General features: G+C 35.7%; 1 protein-coding gene across 1 annotated transcript; it reads left to right on the top strand.

The window, feature by feature from the left end:
* Nucleotides 1-2,056: 2,056 nt before the first annotated feature.
* Nucleotides 2,057-19,903, top strand: LOC119188439 (aminopeptidase N-like; the record flags this gene model as incomplete). Its single annotated transcript, XM_037440730.1, is given in 13 exon segments — nt 2,057-2,774; nt 5,208-5,363; nt 5,733-6,026; nt 6,998-7,181; nt 7,558-7,714; nt 8,136-8,395; nt 9,833-10,025; nt 11,779-12,059; nt 12,226-12,425; nt 14,130-14,294; nt 14,775-14,918; nt 16,462-16,540; nt 16,785-19,903. Coding segments are annotated over 13 exon segments (2,987 nt in total), but the record flags the coding sequence as incomplete, so codon positions are not given.
* Nucleotides 19,904-21,380: the final 1,477 nt, after the last annotated feature.

Here is a 21,380-nt window from a genome sequence, read left to right as displayed (position 1 = left end):
AGGAATCGTTCCTTATTTATATTATGTTTAATAGCATACGTGACCAAATGTGACCGATTATGCGAGCCATTAAGGATTAATAATACCTAACTACTGGTGGTAGGTTTCTCATATCTGAGAGTTCGCCTGGGTAGATACCATCGCAATATCTATTTTCGCCGTCAAGCAACAGTGGGTATCACTGTTCCGGTTTGAAAGACCATTGTAACTAGTGTAACTACTCAACATAATAAGACTTAACATCTCATGTCTCAGGATGGCGAGCGCAGTGGAATACCAAACAATATTTTATACTTAATTCAAATTGTTGGATAGCAAGCGAACGTTTACCTGAGAGTAAAATTAATTTATTACCTATTTTGCGAGTACAATAATGAACTGCTCTAAACAACATTTTTGTCTTTGTAGCATGCACTATAGTGTATATCTAAAACTGATTTTGAATTCTGCAACGCTAGAGTTCCTTGTCAGTTCTTCTCTGGTGAGAACTGCTGTCCGAACTTATAAACGTAATATTCACGGAATCTAAATAATGTTTAACATTTTAAATGATCAAATAAAATTTCTTTACAATTTCTCGTTTTTTTTCCTGTAATTCTGCAAAATTGTTATTGGATTAATTGCGCGAAAAGCAACAGTTAAGGTTTCATTTTAAACTTAATTACTCGGTTTTATGAGGCCGGTATCACGGCAGCAAACCATGATCATACTTGTAGAAACAATTGTTTAAGAATTATCACATAGAGGCTCCGTTAAATGCGACGTCACGACTTTATTAGGCTGTGTTATTTTATTTGCTAAACAATGTTGGGAAATAATGGACCGCCGCTAAGTAAATAAAAGTTGTATTTGTGACCTTCTGAGCAAGTTTATGTTCATGTCTCCACTGTGTACTTTATTATTAACTTGAGTAAAACATAAGGGTGAGGATACGTTTTTGAGTACCTTTTATTGACTATGCTTTTTTATTGCGTTGCATTTTAAACGTAAATGCTTTGAGTTTTAACTGAGTGATCCCGTGTATGTAATATTCTTTATTTAAGTTTTCTACCCTTATTGTCGTGGCGTGATTTACCCCATCGAAATGTTCGAAGAAACATACTTATATAACGTTCAATAATATGTTCGCTGGATGCAAGCTGCGTTGTTTTTTTTATTGCTTTGAATGACGAGACGAGCTTGCCGTACGCCTGATGGTAAGCGATGCGACCGCCCATAAACAGTAGAAATACCATCTAACACCTTGAATTACATAGTATTGTTTGGTATTTTACTGCGCTCGCTATTCTGTGAGACATGAGATGTTAAGTCTCATTATGTCCAGTACTTACACTGACTACAATGTCCTTCAAACCGGAACACAACAGTGACTACTCACTATTGTTTGGTAGCAGAAATAGACATTGCCGTGGTACCTACCCAGGCGGACTCTCACATATGAGAGACCTACCACCAGCTTTCAACAGATCCGTTTAGAAATCTTAAAGGGAGGCTTATGTTCAGCAGTGGACTTTATGTGGTTGATGGTGATAATGTTCAATGTTATTTAATGTTACTTTTATTCAGAAGAAGTAAACGAGTGATTACCTGATGATGTTCATTGCTACGTGAGAGTAAATGTCGATGTTGCAGAAGTTGCTCCACGGTTTGTTGTTGCGGATAAGCAGGTTGCTTCCTATGTGAAGAATAATTTACTCGTTGTTTATCCGTTGTAATTAATGTCTTATGATTGTTAAGTATATTTATTTTGTTCATTTTATATTATAAAAAAGTTATATCTAAGTAGTGCAATGCAAGCTATTACAAAGAAATCGTGTATGATCGATAACAACATTTCATTTTCAGGGAAATTTCTTCATTCGAACTTAATTATAATATCATTCTTGGAATTTAAATAATAAACTTAGTTCAAAGTATCCGTAACGTGAACGGTTGGCACTAAGCAAGTTGTTTCTTTCTTGCTTTACTTTTAAGAAGTATTTTCTCTTTGTTCTATTTGCAGATTTACTGATGTTTCAAAAGAATCAAGAACTAATCATAGATTATTTTCGCACAGGTCGTGTTAATGGTGATGTGATGACCCAAGCCCACGAGCCTCTGAACGTGATGGATTCAACCACAGATTATTCTACGAAGACCGCGCGAGGCGTTCACCTCTCCAAGCCTCTGGCCTTCATCATCCTCGTCATTTTCGGGCTGACACTTGTCACTGCATCACTCCTAGTATATAACTACGCCGCTTGCCCGCGAACCGACCAATTAGCGAACGTCACCAAGTACGAGATCTGCCACTGTGACCAATCAAAGCTCTCAGTGATACCTTTAAAAACAGAACGCCCTAAAATCGAACCAATAGAAACGACTACAGAGCCACCTAAAGAAATAGTTTTATCACCAAGCGACCTCAGGCTACCTGAGAATGTCAAGCCAGAACGGTATTACTTGAAGATCACTCCTTATTTAATAGAAGGAAATTTTACATTCGACGGCGAAGTCAGTGTAGTGTTAACTGTTTTGAATGAGACTGATCAAGTAGTGTTTCATGGTGTTGAATTGACGTTGCATGATGTGAAACTCTATGGGAGGGAAGATGGAAGACCGGTGGTGATCACTCGAAGAACTGAAGAGCCGTTACGTCATTTTCACATAGTGAGTCTGGGGCAACCTTTGGATACTGGAAAGCAATATGTTTTGAATATATCGTATACTGGAATACTGAATGACAATTTGCACGGATTCTACCGAAGTTCGTACGAAGAGAAAGGTGTTAAGAGGTAAGAAGTTTGATTAGTAATCTAGTGATTTAATTGTTTTTATGTATTAATTACGTACCCATCACGGCTGACTGTAGAGGGCTAATATTTTTAGTGCAATGAATACTGAGTTACTCGAATACGATGGAATATCTGCCAAAGTTGCTTACAATATCAAATCGCGTTTCATATTCTAGACAGAGAGATTCCTCGTCTCTCTTTGGTCGCCTGTTTACGTACTTAAAATCAATCATCAATGTTCATTACTGTGAAAGAACATTAGAATAGAATAAAATTTATAGGAAATGTCATTGAGCAGGAGTGGAAGTTATTCACACTAAGTTATTTGAAAAAAAGCAGGTAAATCATGATTTCAAAACAAAAGTGTTTCAATCGAACCTTACTCATGAAAGGGACCATAAATATTCTCTGCACGATAGCAGTTTTTTTTTACAATCCAATCAACGTGGTGTTAAAATAACAAACTTTCAATCACCGGCAGTGACAATGTTTGTTTAAGGAGATAGGTGTGTGCTTGTTCAGGTTGTTTGTGGAGTGTTGTGTGTTGTGGCCAATTACGGAAAGGTCGTTTTAGTGAAGGATAGGGTATTGAGTTTAGGGATGTAGGAATATTTAATGATTTTCCAGTAACAAATGATTTTTTTATCAGTGTCATGTTGTATACTTTTTAAACTACTTACCTTTAAAATTTTGGGATACCTCAACACTCCTCGTTTCTTCTTCTTTTTCTTGTTTGTCCGTATGGAACTCTCAAGGATAACTACATGCATGTTTTTTATCTATTTAATAAAACACACCAGTAGCACATGCATTAGGGTTTAAAAATCGTAAATTATGATGCACTTGCTTATTGAAGGTGTGTACAGCATTTACAATATTATCTTATGTATTCCACAGTACCCCAAACACAATAAAGCAAAAATAGTGATTGCATGCAAAATAAGAAAAAAATATTAAATTATAATACACTAAATCACTCTCTGGCTTTGTTTATGATTGTTGCCCTACTGTAGGCAGCTCTTATCATCAGCTACCCACCTGTTAACCTAACTTTCTGTAGTCGAATAGCCTCGAGCATAGTGGCAAAGATTTTATTTGAGTCTGCAAAAATCTAATGATACGCAATAAATCCATTTGTTTCCTTCACTCATTTGGCCGTAAAACCTCACGCTCAATGCAAAACGGATCCATATGGACAGGTAAATGGATCTTTTATTGAATTAGGCTATACTTTTTAAATGTAATTCTAAACACAATGGCCAATTAATTTACATACATTAGGTGAGGTCGCTCTACGGAATAAACGTACGTGTGGATTGAATATAAATATGCCAATTGCTCCCTTGGTACCATTATCCTTCTGGATATTGTTTTGGCGAAAAAAAAGTTGCAAATTTTATTAGTTGGACAATTTTCTTGATCGTGTTTATAGACAATTACGATCGGATTATATTATTAGATCGGTGTTACGCTTCATTGGTATACATATTTGGGTTGTTCTGAGTTAGAAGATAATTCCAATTTGATGAAACAGCTGTTGAGTTTGGAGTTACGTTCCTCATGTCGGTAGACTTGCTCTGTATAGGATGAGTCGAATATAAGAATTTGAAGGACGAACTTTATATGTAGGTACTAAGGGTATACCGTAGAAAGTTCATTCTATAGTTCGTATTCTCTGCTAATACTTCGTATTTCAGCCTAAACATTCCTAGTAGTTGGCTTATGCCCTATTCCAACAAGTTTAATGCCAAAATCAATTGATATGAGAATGATAAATGTTTATTACAAGTCTGGTATAATTTATTACTTCTGACGCGAAGTTTATAGAGTAAAGATAACTTATGTTTAGTTTTTAAAATCTTTGTAGAAAATACTGTTAAATTCTTCAGTGCAGTTTAATTACTGGACACAATGAGACTAAATACAGATTTGTAGAAAACACTGTTAGAGTCTTCAGGGCAGTTTAATTACACAATGAGACTAAATATTGGTCGGTTACGTATTCAATGATTCTACCACGATGTTTGTAATATCTAGGTGGTGTTTTTATTGTTTATGAAAATCCTGGTGCTTACCAGACCAACCTTGACCATCTCCGTAAACATTCGCTTTTATAATATTAATAGAAAAATAAATCTATAAAAGTAATTTGTGATTTCTGACGATTCACTACACCTTTAATGTAGGAGTCACAGTAATGAAAGGTCTCATTTGTAAAATTAATTATTTCACAAAAAATAAACTTAAATATTTTGATGGCATATGATTTTTTTTTTAGTATTCCATTGTACAAGTTACTGCTTTGTTGTACGTCGAATATCTGACACTAATCACAAATCTTTTGACCTAAGTATCGAATACATACTTACTCGTTCAGTTTTGATTCTAATGCAGTATAACCTAAGATCGAGTTTCCTCATATCATGATTCCAGATGGATCGCAGTAACTCAATTCCAGGCGATGGACGCCCGCCGAGCGTTCCCGTGCTGGGACGAACCCGCCCTCAAGGCTCGCTTCACCATCAGCATAGCACGACCATCCAATATGACGTCACTCTCCAATATGGACATAATTCGCAAAGAGCCGCAGTGAGTACTAAAGATTTTATATTATTTAATTTTGACCGTAATTAGTTTTAACTGCTTTAGTTCGGAATTAGTAGTAAATTGAATAATTAATAATATGTTTTATTTGAACTAGATTATTCAGAGGTATGCTTTTTGTGTTCAGTAAAAATCAAGGTCTCCATTCTACCTAAATATAAAGTACGCAAATGCAAAAGGAAAGTGAACTTAGATTCACGAAGTCTAGCTGAATTCACATGAGGTATCTTTACAAACAGATACAGACTTTAAAAAAAATCGCTCCTAATAGAAGCTGGTTTATCTTCTTGTTGACTGTCATAATATCAACAATAGTTTTATATCATTTAAATAATTCACATTTTTTTATTACAGCAAAACCTTACCTAACTACACTTGGGACCACTACTCCGAATCCCTGCCAATGTCAACGTACTTAGTTGCTTTTACGGTAACGGACTTCCAGAACATGACTGATAGGAACTTTTCGGTATGGGCCCGGAAAGAGGCTCTGCCATCAGCCGCCTTTGCCTTGGAGATAGGCCCAAAGATACTGAGGTTTCTGGAGGACTACTACAAAATAAAGTTCCCATTGCCCAAGATTGATATGATAGCGTTGCCAGATTTCAAGAATGGAGCTATGGAGAATTGGGGCTTGTTGACTTTTAGGTAAGACTCATTTATGATACTGGGTGTTATGAATAGTTCAATAATATTTTTAGACTCTCACAGATTCTATAATTATAGAGAATAATCAGAGAATATTGATATTATAATATTTATTTCACAAATCAGTTTGATTTATATCAGCAATAATAATATTTATAATAGAGTCTGCTTTAGATCAGCAATTACATTTAACTTCTATTATTATAATTTTTTCGTAGCTTAATTGTGTGATAGATTATTTTAAAGAAAAACAGGAGCATTTAGTAAAAATCTAGAGAATGTTAGAATCGTTTAAATAAAATGGAGGACAAATAGATTCTAATATATTTTAGGCAGTTTCCTCTATCGCCTGAAGGAAACAAAATTACTTCGAGACAACGAAAAGATCTTTAAAGAGAAAGATAAATGTAAGGACTTGATGAATGAACAAAGGGGACTTTTCATTATCTTTGAAGGGCTAAGTTATCGTATTGGAGCTGGGGTGAACGCAATCGGAATTTTTATTAGGGGTTCATGGGCAAAAACAAATTACTTTGTATTTATTTCTTTTGTGATAAAAAAAGGGAAGTTTAATTTGATTTCTTCTTCGGGTAGTCATCACTTAGGTAGGTAGTGAAAGGCTGGTAGGTTAGCTAGGGTAGGGTTCATATCCTCACCGGTAAGGATCGCGCCGCGTTATTCTTTTATTATTCTTTACCTGCCAACCCGAGTTGGCAACTTTGTTTTACCTTATTCTTTTATTCTTTATGAATTTTATCCCTAATTTAAAATGTCCGTAGAAATCATAAGTGTTATTTAGAAATAATAATTATTATTCTTATAAATTGTTTTGACGTATCATCAGCATAACTTTGTTGGCCTGCGTGATAAATAAAGTATTTTATTTTATTTAATTGAGGAACTTAATACGCTAAATGATTAAGGAGGCGGGAAAGTTCGAAAAATGATGAACTTATCAATAATGTTTCCAGAGAAATAGCAATGCTTTATGAGAACGGTGTGTCGGCTACGATGGACAAGGTGCACGTGGCGACGGTGGTGGCGCATGAGATCGCGCATCAGTGGTTCGGGAACCTGGTCACTCCGTCCTGGTGGAGGGACTTGTGGCTCAACGAAGGCTTCGCCACGTACGTGGAGTACGTTGCTGTGGACGCTGTAAGTGAGATTTTTGTATTTTTTTAAAATTATACTTTGATATTTTTTAAATACGTGCACGGGAAAGTGCAACTGATGGTAAGTAGAGTGGTGTCCAATAGAATGTAGACTGACTAGAAATGATTAGCCCTCGGCAGTTGGCACAATTATGCCGGCCTGTTGGAACTGGATATACACAAGCTAATCCGGGAACCCCGACACACTTACGCAATATTTACAAATAAACTTACAAACTTAGGAAAAAATCCGAACTTACAAATTATTTATAATGAATGCTATCTAGCAATTATTAAAACACAATTTCATACAAACGATCAATAACATACTTTCGATACATTATAAAATAATATATAATTAATACGTAATGTTTTTATAGGTGGAGAAATCATGGAACATAACAGAAATATGCATTCTGGACCAAGTTCACAACGTGTTCCAGTTAGACGCTCTGAACTCTTCGCACCAGCTGTCTGTTGACGTGACTGCTTCAGAGGAGACTGATGCTATTTTCGACAAAATTTCTTATGGGAAAGGTATGTTAGTTGTATTTAAAAGTATAACTAGTATCTTTAATCTTCACGCAACATATATTTTGATTCAGGGCGTTTATTCCGTCTACGAGCGCCCATTCGTTTTTTTGCAATTAGGGGTGTTATAATTAAAGGATAGCTTTGAAAGTCGTATAGGTAAATAGTGGATTATTTGGCTCTTTTACCTACATAACTATCAAAGCTGTCCTTTAATTAGAACGCCCGTAATTGCAAAAAAACGATATAGGCCCCCCTTATTAAAAGTTTACAAACAGCTCTTGTGGATGGATTGGATGGATACATCGATTAATCTTTTTTTGTCAATCGACATTCTATCTTGACCTCACTCCGCTTATTATCAGGTGCAGTATGGTCATTTCGTCGTATGTATTTAATGAAAAAGAAAATGTTGTTTTTTCCACAGGATCTGCTCTGCTTCGGATGTTGAATCACATCTTAACAGACGAGGTTTTCAACGCCGGAGTGACGGATTACCTCAATGCGAAGATGTATGGCAATGCAGAGCAACGCGACCTCTGGAGTGCGCTCACAACCGCGGCGAGGAAGAAGGGAGACTTCGACGCTGACGTCGCGGTGGTCATGGACTCCTGGACGCTGCAGACTGGCTTTCCGGTCCTCACAGTGTCTAGGGATTACAAGACTGGAAGCATATCACTAAGCCAGGTAATTTATAATTTATCTTACTGTTAGATACTTTTTTGTTTTTAGTTATGAATAGATAAAAACATTATAATATTTTGTATCGATAATTATACGCGCACGCCTGGTCAGGCCAAATGTATAAACGCCCTCTACTAACAATCGACCAAAGCGCAGTTTAGTTTTATATCGTGTTAATAGATGTCACTGTATTGCACTTTTTAACAGATTTTAAAATGCTAACAGCATCTTTGCTATGAAATATATTATTTTTGTCGACTTAAATATAATTGATACTTGATTTACTTCTTGTTCCAAAAAGGTCGTTTACTTATTATGCTAGCGATAACTTTTTATTGTGATTCATTTAATAAATATTTTGCCCGTTTTGATACAAACAATTGTCCATTAATTATTTGGGAGAGTATTATAAAAAAACCGGCTCCCTGACAATATAGCACTGGTATTTCACTTTACTGTATTGGTATTAACGAATCTAGTTAACTTATAAGTGCCATCTAGCGGTATATAGCAGAAATACATTTGGAATATTGTGAAATCAATCCGATAGATGTCGCGACAAGGCACAAACTGAAATAAATCTTTGATAAGTTATTCAAGCGGATTTTATTTATCAGATTATATTTATTTGCTTGATATTAGAAGTGTGAGTTGACGACCATAATCGCATAGATAAAATAACTTTCTTATGATTAGATCCATGTTATATTTTGATTTACTGGTCCTAAGTTTATTATAAGTTGTAAAATATGTTATGTAGGTTTTTTTATAAAAAAAAAGAAATGTTGTTTAACTACAAGTAATATCAGATAATGTTTCAAGTTCAATGCCATTATTACTTAATGTTTCAAGTATTTAAATAAGAACGTTATTGACTTGTATTGCAAGTATTGTAGATATTACTAGCGGTCCGTTCCTACAACACTCAAATCTATTAAATATTTTAGACAGTTACAATGGAGGAATTGCACTTCCTTACTCTCGATTTACAGCTAGACTCTCTATCACGAATGATCGAATGAGTCACTGAGACTCTATTAATCTAGGAAAGGTATTCAGAGCCATATCAGAAGCTAAAAAGAGCTCTTTGTTTTAATTCACGTAGAACAATAAGCCAAGATAGTGGTCAAACGCAAAAAAAAATACGCATGTCTTGTAACACCGACTATAGATTCTCAAATTTACAATTCGGTATTTACAGCATCTGTTTTCTATCTCGCCATAGCCATATTCTGCAAAATCATAGTAAAAGATTGGATCTCATATCGAATACTAACTAATATTTTAAATATAAAGTCGAGTGATTAATGGACGAATCCCTAACTGATGCATCATCAACAACAGATGTCACGAAGGTACTATGTCACGCTGACAAAAAAAGACACCTCGGCTTAAAGGTTTTTCTTATTAAAGTTGGAGTATTGCTTATTTCTCTCACAGGAGCGATTCGTTCTGATAAACGAAACGACGCAGAAGTCGCCGGTGTGGTGGATACCGGTGTCATACACTACGGCTTCGGAGAAGGACTTCCATTCGACGCAGCCGCGGCTTTGGCTGAAGGGCGAGAAGGCGATAGTCAGCAATATAACCGCGAAGAAGGAGGACTGGTTCATAGCCAATATACAGCAAACAGGTTTGTAACATTGTTCAAGGTTTTGGTCCTCGAAGGTCGCTAGAATAATGTAAACTATCTTAGACGCCGTTCAAGTGTTACCTAACGCAAAATGAGGGGGGGGGGGTCTTCTAGAATGTTACGATGCGTGACAGGGGCGGGAGGGGAGTCTCGTACAAGGCGTTATGTAACATTGTTTTTTTTAAACAATAACGAAGGTATTTTAGCGACTTTCCGGTATATTGCGTAAAATAATTGTGAATATTACAAACAAATAACACTTTAGAGTTACATAACTTTTGGAAGGGGGGTGCAGGAATACGTTACGGCGCGTTACTTGGAGGGTGGGGGGTCAAAAATCTCCAAAAATTCCGTTATGTAGTACTTGAACGGCCCCTTACTTATCATAAGCCAGTTAATACGGAAAGGCATCTTCATCATTCAGAGGGAAATAAAATATTTTTACGGCACCATTCTGTCAACAATTGTGTGACTTGATGGGCCATATCACTGTGAAAATGTTTTCAAAGTGGTAAGTGGTGGTGTTTAAAAGTATTCAAAGATTTATCATTAAAAGAATAAAGCGGCGATAGCCTAGTTGGTTGTAGAACGGACTACCGAGACGAATGTCCGAAGGTTCAAATCCCAAGGGCAAACACGTCTGACTTTTCTAAAAAAATATGTGTGTATTATTTGTGAATTATCGCCTGCTTTAACGGTGAAGGAAAACATCGTGAGGAAACCTGCATACCTGAGAAATTTTTTCCATTAGGAATTTTCGAGGGTGTGTGATGTCTGCCAATCCGCACTAGGCCAGCGTGGTGGACTACAGTCTATTCCCTCTCAGTAAGAGAGGAGGCCCGTGCCCAACAGTGGGACAGTATATAATAAAGGGTTGATATTATTTGATATTATTATTCTTATAAGACGTCATTTCATAAATGAACAGAAGCCAACAATGAAAAATATTTCAAGTGGTGCTTATTGTAAGACCTTCAGTTAGTAGTTTAGATTCATCCACTTGAACTCTGTTAGCATTGATCAAAGGCTTGTTATCAAATTAATTGTAACTAATGAAATTTTCCTCATAAATTTGAAGTATTTCTCAACCCACACACTTAGTAATAAGAGAATTTATGGTTTAGTATAGGGAAATCGTTTTGTGGTTATAATCTGGCTTAAGTTTATTGATAATTTGTTTTCCTGTATATGCAATAAACGTAGCTTATAAAATATTTTTAATTTCCTGTCGTCTGTAGATATGTCTGATAATGATATCTTTATTTGTGTTTAGTTGTTTCTATATCGTTTTCTTACCTTCTTCCTAATTTTCTATAATTTGCCGCGTACATCTTCTTGGATACTAGAATCCCGAATTCGTTCTCTAATTTCAAGGTGTCATTTTAAGCTGTTCTAAATGGTTTCTGGTATCTTACATGTATTTTCTAATTAGTTTATATTATACTAGCTTTTAGTCACAGCTTTGGTGTAGTTATAGAGTTTTTTTGAGATAAAGACCCCGTCACATATTTTTCCGGGATAAAAGTAGCCTATACCGTTCTCAGGGTTTCAAACTATCACCATACTACATTTCATCGAAATACGTTGGGTAGTTTAGACGCAGCTTTGTTTATAAAATGTAAGGGTTCATAATTGAACGTATACTATACCCAAACATCAGCTGTTGTCACTTCAAGATCTCAAAAGAAATATTAATACACTACAGCTACATATTACACTACAGCTTCTAAAAAATTATCCACTTTCTCCCCAGGTTTTTACCGAGTCAACTACGACCAGCGAAATTGGGAGCTGCTCATAAAGATCCTGAAGGATCCAAAGAGGTTCCAGGATATTCACATCATCAACAGAGCTCAGATGGTGGACGACGCGATGAACCTGGCGTTGACTGGCAGGCTGGACTACAAGACCGCTCTAGATGTAACGAGTTATCTGGCGCACGAGAGAAGCTATGTGCCGTGGAAGGCTGGACTATCAGCTTTAGGGTACATTGATACGATGCTTTCGAAAGGAGCGAATTATTTGGAATATGGTGTAAGTATTTAATTAATCCGAGAAACTTTTTATTTAATGTACGTGCAAGCTATTTGCATTAAGTAGAACAGCATCTCATAATATTTAGGTAGAGAATCCTAAAAGTTTTACTCATTAGTACTAGTACAACTTAACATTGTTAGTGACTAGACTTATTTATTACCAGCGCTACGTCCTCCGGCTGCTCAGTGGTGCAGTAGACGAAGTAGGATGGGAAGTGACAGCCAACGAGAGCGTCATCACGGCGCAGTACCGCGTGGACCTCCTCGCCTCTGCCTGCCACTTCGAGCACCCTGACTGCATGGAGAACGCGGTCAGGATGTACGCTAACTGGATGCTGGCGCCTAACCCTGATGCTTATAATGAGTGAGTATAGCAAAACGTGCAGGTTTTTGTTTAATTGAAGGCGATTTTAGTTGACAGAGTTGTCCAAAACCTTGATAAAAACAGCACGGAAAAGAGTTATTATGCTTATCATATATGCAGTAACACGAGACCTAGAAGGAATGTGCCATTAAAGACCTTAAGTGTAATGCAGACGATGCTAATTTAAATAATTATCAGTTTCATAACAGTGTAGGGTTCTTCGGCAACATAAAATTGACTGGGTTCGTCATTCCGTATAGTTGGTTTTAACTTCAGCAGCGCATTAACAAAAGGAGACAGTTGTACACATACCACAATTAGCTATTAGTAATATAATTTTGAATTATATTTGTTTTTATATATGACTTAAAAATATCAATGCATATTAATATATAAAAAAAACCACCGGTTAACCTTATATCTATACTATTATATAAAGCTGAAGAGTTTGTTTGTTTGTTTGTTTGTTTGTTTGTTTGTTTGTTTGTTTGTTTGTTTGAACGCGCTAATCTCAGGAACTACCGGTCCAAACTGAAAAATTCTTTTGCGTTGGATAGCCCTTTGTTCGTGGAGTGCTATAGGCTATATATCATCACGCTATACCCAATAGGAGCGGGGCAGTAATGGCTAATCTCAGGAACTACCGGTCCAAACTGAAAAATTCTTTTTGCGTTGGATAGCCCTTTATTCGTGAAGTGCTATAGGCTATATATCATCACGCTATACCCAATAGGAGCGGAGCAGTAATGGCTAATCTCAGGAACTACCGGTTTCAACTGAAAAATTCGCTTTGTGTTGGATAGCCCTTTATTTGTGGACCGCTATAAGCTATATATCATCACGCTATGACCAATAGGAGCGGAGCAGTAATGGCTAATCTCAGGAACTACCGGTCCAAACTGAAAAATTCTTTTTGCGTTGGATAGCCCTTTGTTCGTGGAGAGCTATAGGCTATATATCATCACGCTATATTCAATAGGAGCGGAGCAGTAATGGCTAATCTCAGGAACTACCGGTTTCAACTGAAAAAATATTTTTGTGTTGGATAGCCCTTTGTTCCTGGAGTGCTATAGGTTATATATCATCACGCTATGACCAATAGGAGCGGAGCAGTAATGGCTAATTTCAGGAACTACCGGTTTGAACTGAAAAAATCTTTTTGTGTTGGATAGCCCTTTGTTCCTGGAGTGCTATAGGCTATATATCATCATGCTATGACCAATAGGAGCGGAGCAGTAATGAAACATGTTGCAAAAACGGGGAAAATTATGAGTTTTGAGAGCTTTCGTTGCCTGCGCTGCGTAAACGGTTAAAGTTATGCAACAATGATGTATGACGGGATTGTTTCACTTAAAAGTTCTAAATAATATAACAAAGTCCCCGCTGCATCTGTCTGCCTTAACGTGTTAAACTCAAAAACTACCTAACGTATTAAGATGAAATTTGGTATGGAGACAGTTTGAGGCCCTGGGAAGAATATAGGCTCCCGGGAAACTACTATTTTTATAACGGAAAACTTTAGCCTGAAAAACTTTATAACGCGGGCGGAGCCGCGAGCAAAAGCTAGTATATTTATATATTACTTTTGAATGATTTTTAATATTAATAGCGTAATGTGTACCAGGATCCCAGTGGAAGTGAGAGGCATACATAATTTAACTTTTGAAATAAATTGTTCAGTATTAATAGCGTCGTGTGTACCAGGATCCCAGTGGAAGTGAGAGGCATAGCGTACTGCGTGGGGGTGCGCGCGGGCGGCGCTCGCGAGTGGCAGTTCGCGTGGTCGCGCCTGCGAGCCGCCGCGCCGGCCGAGCGGCATCGACTCCTCTCGGTACTAGGGTGTACCAGAGCCCCGCATCTTCTGCACAGGTATGGTCAATACTTGATTCTTTAATAGATGTTACGGCTTTGACCTCGTGAAAGACCTTTCTCGCTATAAAAGTTCCGAAATCAAAAAACAGATGTAAAATTCAAATATTTCCCTCGTCTGTAAATTACCGGCATAAAATGGTGCCTATAATCATTTAGGGCATATTCCAATCCTATCCTATCGGTAGATAAACCCGTGTGCAAATTTCTTCCAATTCAGCGGTAACTGTGTACTTTTACTTTCAAAGTACGTCACATTTTCACAAACAATCATAATTGTTATTGTAAAGATTATTATTATATAAATATTAATACTAATAAATGTAAATTAGTTAACTATTCATGTTGAAATTATGCTGGAAATAAACGTGGACCAGCAGTAATTGTATCCTTTGATATTTGCGCTTCCTCACGTCCCAAAGAATCCAATATCAAATAAAATATTCAATTTAGTATCAATGTCCTGGACATTTTTTGCAGATATCTGGAGTTAGCGCTTCGCAATGACAGCGGAATTCGGAAGCAAGATGTGGTTCGCGTGTTCTCCGCAGTAGCGGGAACGGCTATAGGACAACCTATTGCTTTTAACTTCATCAGAGCAAATTGGCAGAGGCTAAGGTCTTTGTAAGTATTTTTGATAAAATAAAAAAGATATACCCGTCCTGATAGTGAACACCGTACACAAGGTCTTAAAACCCACCACAGTGGCCCAAGTGTGACGTGTACCTGTGTATATCTGGTTCCAACAGGCCGGCATAATAGTGTTGACTACTGAGGGATAATCACTTCTCGTCAGTCCACATTCTATTGGACCTCACTCTACTTGCCCTCAGGTGCAGTACGGTCAGTAAGCCGAGAACGTATATAATACTAATAATAATAATATCAGCCCTGTATTATATACTTGCCCACTGCTGAGCACGGGCCTCCTCTACTACTGAGAGGGATTAGGCCTTAGTCCACCACGCTGGCCTAGTGCGGATTGGTAGACTTCGCACACCTTCGAAATTCCTATAGAGAACTTCTCAGATGTGCAGGTTTCCTCACGATGTTTTCTTTCACCGTTAAAGCGAACGATAAATTCACAAAGAATACACACATGATTTTTTAGAAAAGTCAGAGGTGTGTGTCCTTGGTATTTGAACCTGAGGACATTCGTCTTGGCTGTCCGTTCCACACCCAACTAGGCTATCGCCGCTTAATTTACATTCATTTATTTTTAGTCATAATTTGTTCTGTTTTTTTTCCCAAATAAATAAATAAAAAACAATAAAAAAGGTTATTCCCCTAACACAATTATTTTGATATCGACTGACTCCATTATAAAAATATTGATTAAATAATATTTGAGAAAATAAAATCATAAATCCTTTTAAGTAAGCATGTGTAGCTCTAGGATCACAATATTTTTGAATAAATTGCACCATCGATATTGTTTAAAGTCGTTATGGGTTTAAAATGTCAATTGTGAAGAATAGGGCGTATTATAAGACAGGGCTTATATTAAGCCGGCAAAAATATATTTTTATCTATATTTTTTAATGTTCCTTAAACTTTTATATTGTTTGTTCTTGTAATCCTAGGATTAGAAAATAATTCTCCGGTCCCTTTGGTGATAAGTTAATTGTTTTTTAAACGATTGATAGGTTTGGTGGCCTATACTTAAGACTTATTAATCCTTTTTAATTACAGGGTTATTTTTGATTATGTTTATCGAATGTATTATATTAATAAAGATTTTTTTTTATTTGTGATAAATTAGATTTCTATGATGGCCATTATAATTAATAATAGATTTTACACTTTATGAAATAAAAGTGAGAAAAGTTCATTAGCTTATTCCTTGCGAGAACGTAAGCATGTTATAAATGATTTTCAAGTCTATGTATTTATTCACTATGTGTATACGCTATTTTCTCATAATGATAAAATGCCATTAATTTTTCATCGGAATTATTTCTGACAGGGAACAATATAATAATGGGTCCCAGAATGAATATTTGCTTGTTTCCACCTTCAGGCGTTACAAGCCTTAGCCTTTTTTCAATAATTATTATTCTTGGTAGCTATATTCTTGAGAGTGGTCATTGTTCGTCATGTAGTCTTTTTCAGTCCATATGCAATACTCCTTATAATCTCTCGGCATTATCGATATTTTTTTTTTCAGTGTCGGCTCCATATCAACTCTTAACCTGATCGTCAAGGTTGTCACGAGGAGATTGAACCAGCGGCATGAGTATGAAGAAGTAAGTTGTCCCGACAACCTATGTTCCTTTTGTTCATTTGAAGTACTATTTTTTATGTGGCCAAAAGGCATCTACCCAGAATTATCTAATTAAGAAAAATTGAGAAACTTATGATATTAGTTTGGACTTTACTGGTTACCCCCTTTGTGAAAAAAATCTTGTGCTACATGTGAGATATGGCCCTTAAATTCTACCTCGATTCTCCAAAAATTAAGATTTGGTTTGACGTATATTTAAATTACAGCTAAAAAGGTTCGTGACAGAGTCCTGCAGTGACCTTGGGCGTCCAGTTCAGCAGGTACTGGAGTCAATATCAGCCAATGTTCAGTGGCGGGAGAGAAACTACCAAACTATTGTCGACTGGCTATTAACGGCCGAGAAAATCGCTGAGGCCAGCTAAGCATATTTAGTTAAGGTTTTGTATAAATTAGTAATGTCCAATGTAGGCTTTGAAGACAGGCAGATGCAAGCGGGCTATATAAGTTATGGTGGAGTTGTTTCGATCCTTTAAAATAAAGGGAGCATGTATATTGAATAAACGTTATTAATTACCCAAGTACCAACTCATGGAAGTTATAATTTTCATGTTAATGTTGCACAATTTTAAGCAAATGTAATATAATTAATGCCCAGATGTTGGCGGATTGATTATCATGAATGTTTGTCTGCTCAATATCAAAATAACAAGATATTAAAGTTAATAAGCCGTGGTGCAAGGTAATTAGTCTGTTGTAAAATCGTTTTTTTTGATTTTGGCTTTCAGATAAGTATTTGTACTGCAGATATTTGTTTGTGCTTCATTCATTTCATCATCATACATTGTTTCATTCACTCCATCTACATCAAAGTCGATAACAAACTTATATTTTACTATATCAGAGGCTGCAATCTCAGCATATTATTATCAAATTTGCTGTGGCCTCTGTCTAAATTGCTGCTTAATTTCTGCATACCGTTAGGTTTAAGTTAATGACAACAGCTCCAAGATTATGTGACTCTTGGATAGTTAATAATTATTACAAACAAAAACCTTCTTGGTCCACCTTAATGTGTGTTGGCCGCTTCGCATCAAAGGATTGACGTGGATCTTCATTGATATGTATAGGAATGTCTTTTACCTGCTTAATTGAAATGTCAGTATTTTTGTACTATTGCTTTATTAGAATATTTTATCGAATAAAAGATCTTTATATATAATTTAGTTCCTGGTCTTGTTTCAACATATGATGTGTATTTTGTGAATAAATTCGAACGAATATTCTAGTGCATCAAATTTGGAACATCAGAATTAAGTCATGCACAAATTTGTAATGGTTCTGAATATTATGTCTAAATCATGATCATAGCATATAGTATACTGCGCAGACGTGCGACTGACAAGTTGGACCAGACACATGACACAAATTTCCTGCAACGGACTGTCAACATTTTCAAACAATTATGAAATGACAACTGCTTCAACCAAACTAATGCAATAAGTTGCTGCAATTTTGTGTCATGTGTTTGGAGGATGTGCAAGGTTTTCAAGATTTAGGTTAGTTGCGATATTTAATTTAAATATCTGTACTATATTGTAAAATTGAGTCCGCTCTGATTCCTAATTATATCGTATTTATGGACAGAATGACGACTCCGCATTCCATATCCGCAGCAGTGACGTATAATCTAATAACTGATTTATTTATCGGTTGATGTGTCCCGAAATGAATATATTTCTAAGAAATCTATGATTAGAACCCCAGTAACCCTATTTAGTTCCTGTTGTAATCTTGTCTTTTATGTATATAACTTGTACGAACATGATGTTTTAAATTTGCCAGGCGTCCCTTGAAGGCTCATATTTTTTAACTCTACAAGCATAGTTTTCCACACGAGGTTAGAATAAACGTTACGGAGTATTAAGGAACAGATAATATTCCACTCGTATGAATTTAATTATATTAAGCACACGGCTGGTCACATGTTTGTTATAGTGATTATAAATAATAATATCAGCCTTGTATTATATACTGTCCCACTGCTGGGCACGGGCCTCCTCTACTACGGAGAGCGGATAGGCCTAAGGCCACGTTGGCCTAGTGCTGATTGTCAGACTTTAAATACCCTCAAAATTCTTACAAAGAAGTTCTCGGGTATGCAGGTTTCCTTACAATGTTTTCCGTCACCGTTAAAGCAAGCGATAATTCACAAAGAATACACACATAACTAGAAAAGTCAGAGGTGCGTGTTCTTGGATTTTGAAACTGCGGACAATTGTCTGCAGTCCGTTCCACTCCGAATTAGGCTATATGTAGTTGCACATTCACGTACAGGAATACGCAATAGCTATTTTATGTTCCGCAATACAAATTACAAGTCATAAAATGTGACATCACAGAATAGGTACTCCACTTATTGCTTATTAAGCCAAGGTTAAGGTAACAAAGTTTATATCTAAACTATAAATTAATAACGATAAATTGGTGAATTTATAGCGTTATGAAGGCCTAAAAGATATACCGAAAGTAATCAAAGTATTTAGATAAAAGTTTTTCTGTATTTTTCGCTAGATGGCGCTAGTAGATTACTTTTTCGGTCATGAGATTCTAAAATAATCGGGCATTGGAATTTTTTAAAGACCATAGTGTTTAATATACTTTATGGAAATTAGCAAATATATTGGCGTCATTAGCATTATTGGGACGGGTACCAAAGCTTCGGAGTATAAAAGAGCCAAGATGGCGGAGATAGTCGATAGACGACGCAAGATCTGGAACGAAGATACATCTTATTTTACTAACATTATACATGCGAATGTTTGTGATTTCAATAAGTTTCGGATGTTTGCTAGAAAATGTATGAATGACTGAACCGATTTGGATGGAATTTGACAAACGGGTAGATCATGTCCTAGATTAACACATAATATTTTTCACAGTAATTTTCTCGTATGGGAAATACTTAAATTTATAATGAAGTCTGCTGGCATTGTTCACGTGGTGTTAGAATCGCTTCACTGATCTATGGACTTTAGTAGCGGACAAACTCTACCGTGGACGAAGCCGCAAGCAATACTTAGTGACTTTAGTATGAAATCTTACTTTACTTCACTTCTGAATAATAAAGAATAAATATAACAGGCAGAATAGGTCTCATAATAGGAAATTAAATCTCTAATTATATTGAGCATATCTACAACTAACCTAATCTTTCCAACAAACATACAAACAACGCTTTCAATCCATTTTGGAATCGTATTTTCACGACACAATATTATATTTAAATTAGTATATATCTTTGTAATACGCTGGTAAGTGTAAATTTGGAAGTAGCTGTTTATTTTAATACATTTGCTTTGATATTGTTAAATGTATTATTTCAGTATTTATCGTTAGTTTGATTATCAGATATTGTAAGTAAATAGGTATATACGAGTGATTATGTTTACGCGAATGTTAGACTTTGAAATAAAACTATTTACAGTCGCGGGGACCATGAAGGTTGCAAAGTCTTCAAACGTGGGGGGAAAATCTATATATTATATAAAAATTAATCCCTATTTCCCTTGGTCACGCCATCACGCGTGAACGGCTGGACCGACTTCACTAATTTTTTGTTGTTGTTTTTGTTATTGTCAGGAGAAGGTTCTTATGAAAGCAAAAATTCAAAAAATTGCGCGGAAAATTAGAAAATTTAAGAAAACTTAACGACAATATTAATTTTACATAATTGTCAGTGGTTTGTGGTGCATACATAGTTAAGACAGGACAACGTCTGTCGGGTCAGCTAGTTACGAATAAAAATAATCGCGATTTATGTAAATAGTTTTATTTCAATAGATGAGTACTTTTACTGGAACATCAATAAATAAATACTTTTTAAGTGACTTTTTACGGGCAATGCAAAATATTCTTTAGTAGGAATTAAAAATTAAAAGCAGGTTACAAATCTATTTTCGTGAAGAATTTTTTTAATCCTTAATAGCTGTGAAGAAAAGTAAAAATTATGTATATATACAGGGTAATTTTGACATTGCGTTACTAAATGAAATCACATACTTACTTGGTAATAACACTTTACAATAAGTTACTGGAGCCGTCGATGTAAAATAAAAAAGTGTAAGTTTCGAACAAAATAAATATTGATTATACAAAAAAAAAAAAAAAATTACGCGCCCTAATGCTCTTACTACTACTCTAAGAGAATTCATCGCAGCGGCAACATCATACTTTCAGTCAGCAATACACTCAGGCACACGTCATATTCACATTAAACTACAAAATGAGCAAAAAATCAGTAATCTAAAACTAGGATTTTTGGTGAAAACATTCGTTATTAATGAATGATTTTTGGCAATGTCAGCAAAGGTGAAGACGAGTATGTGGTTTTATTTAGCAATATCAAAAGCCCCTGTATTTATAACAGATATTATTAAATTCGACGGTCAAATGTCGACTACTACAAAATAACTAGTAGTGACAATTAGACTAACAATAGGCAGCTTTAAACATTTTGGTATTGTAAAGTGTTTTTATTTCTGTAAAAAATATTATATGGCTTAAAATTACTACCATTGTTGTATGACAGTTCACTAAGTTTCCAACTGTAAGGTTCAGAATAAAATGATTTAGATTCATTTCATTCGATGAAACGTTAAATTTCAGTGCAATATTTTTTTTCTCACGATACGACTTACGATCTGCCTGTATCTAACTCATTGTCAAGCATTTGTTAGCGTTAGCATTTTTATTTATATATATTTCCATTCGAATACGAAATGTTCAATAACATTTACTACTTTGAATATCCCATGGTAGTTATGAATAGGAAGTCGCCGTCGTACAGATGTATGAATGGCAGA

This window comes from Manduca sexta, chromosome 20 (genome assembly GCF_014839805.1).
Source record: "Manduca sexta isolate Smith_Timp_Sample1 chromosome 20, JHU_Msex_v1.0, whole genome shotgun sequence".
NCBI lineage: Eukaryota > Metazoa > Arthropoda > Insecta > Lepidoptera > Sphingidae > Manduca > Manduca sexta.
The sequence above is the reverse complement of the archived record's forward strand: the minus strand, read 5'-3'. Positions and strand labels throughout refer to the sequence as shown.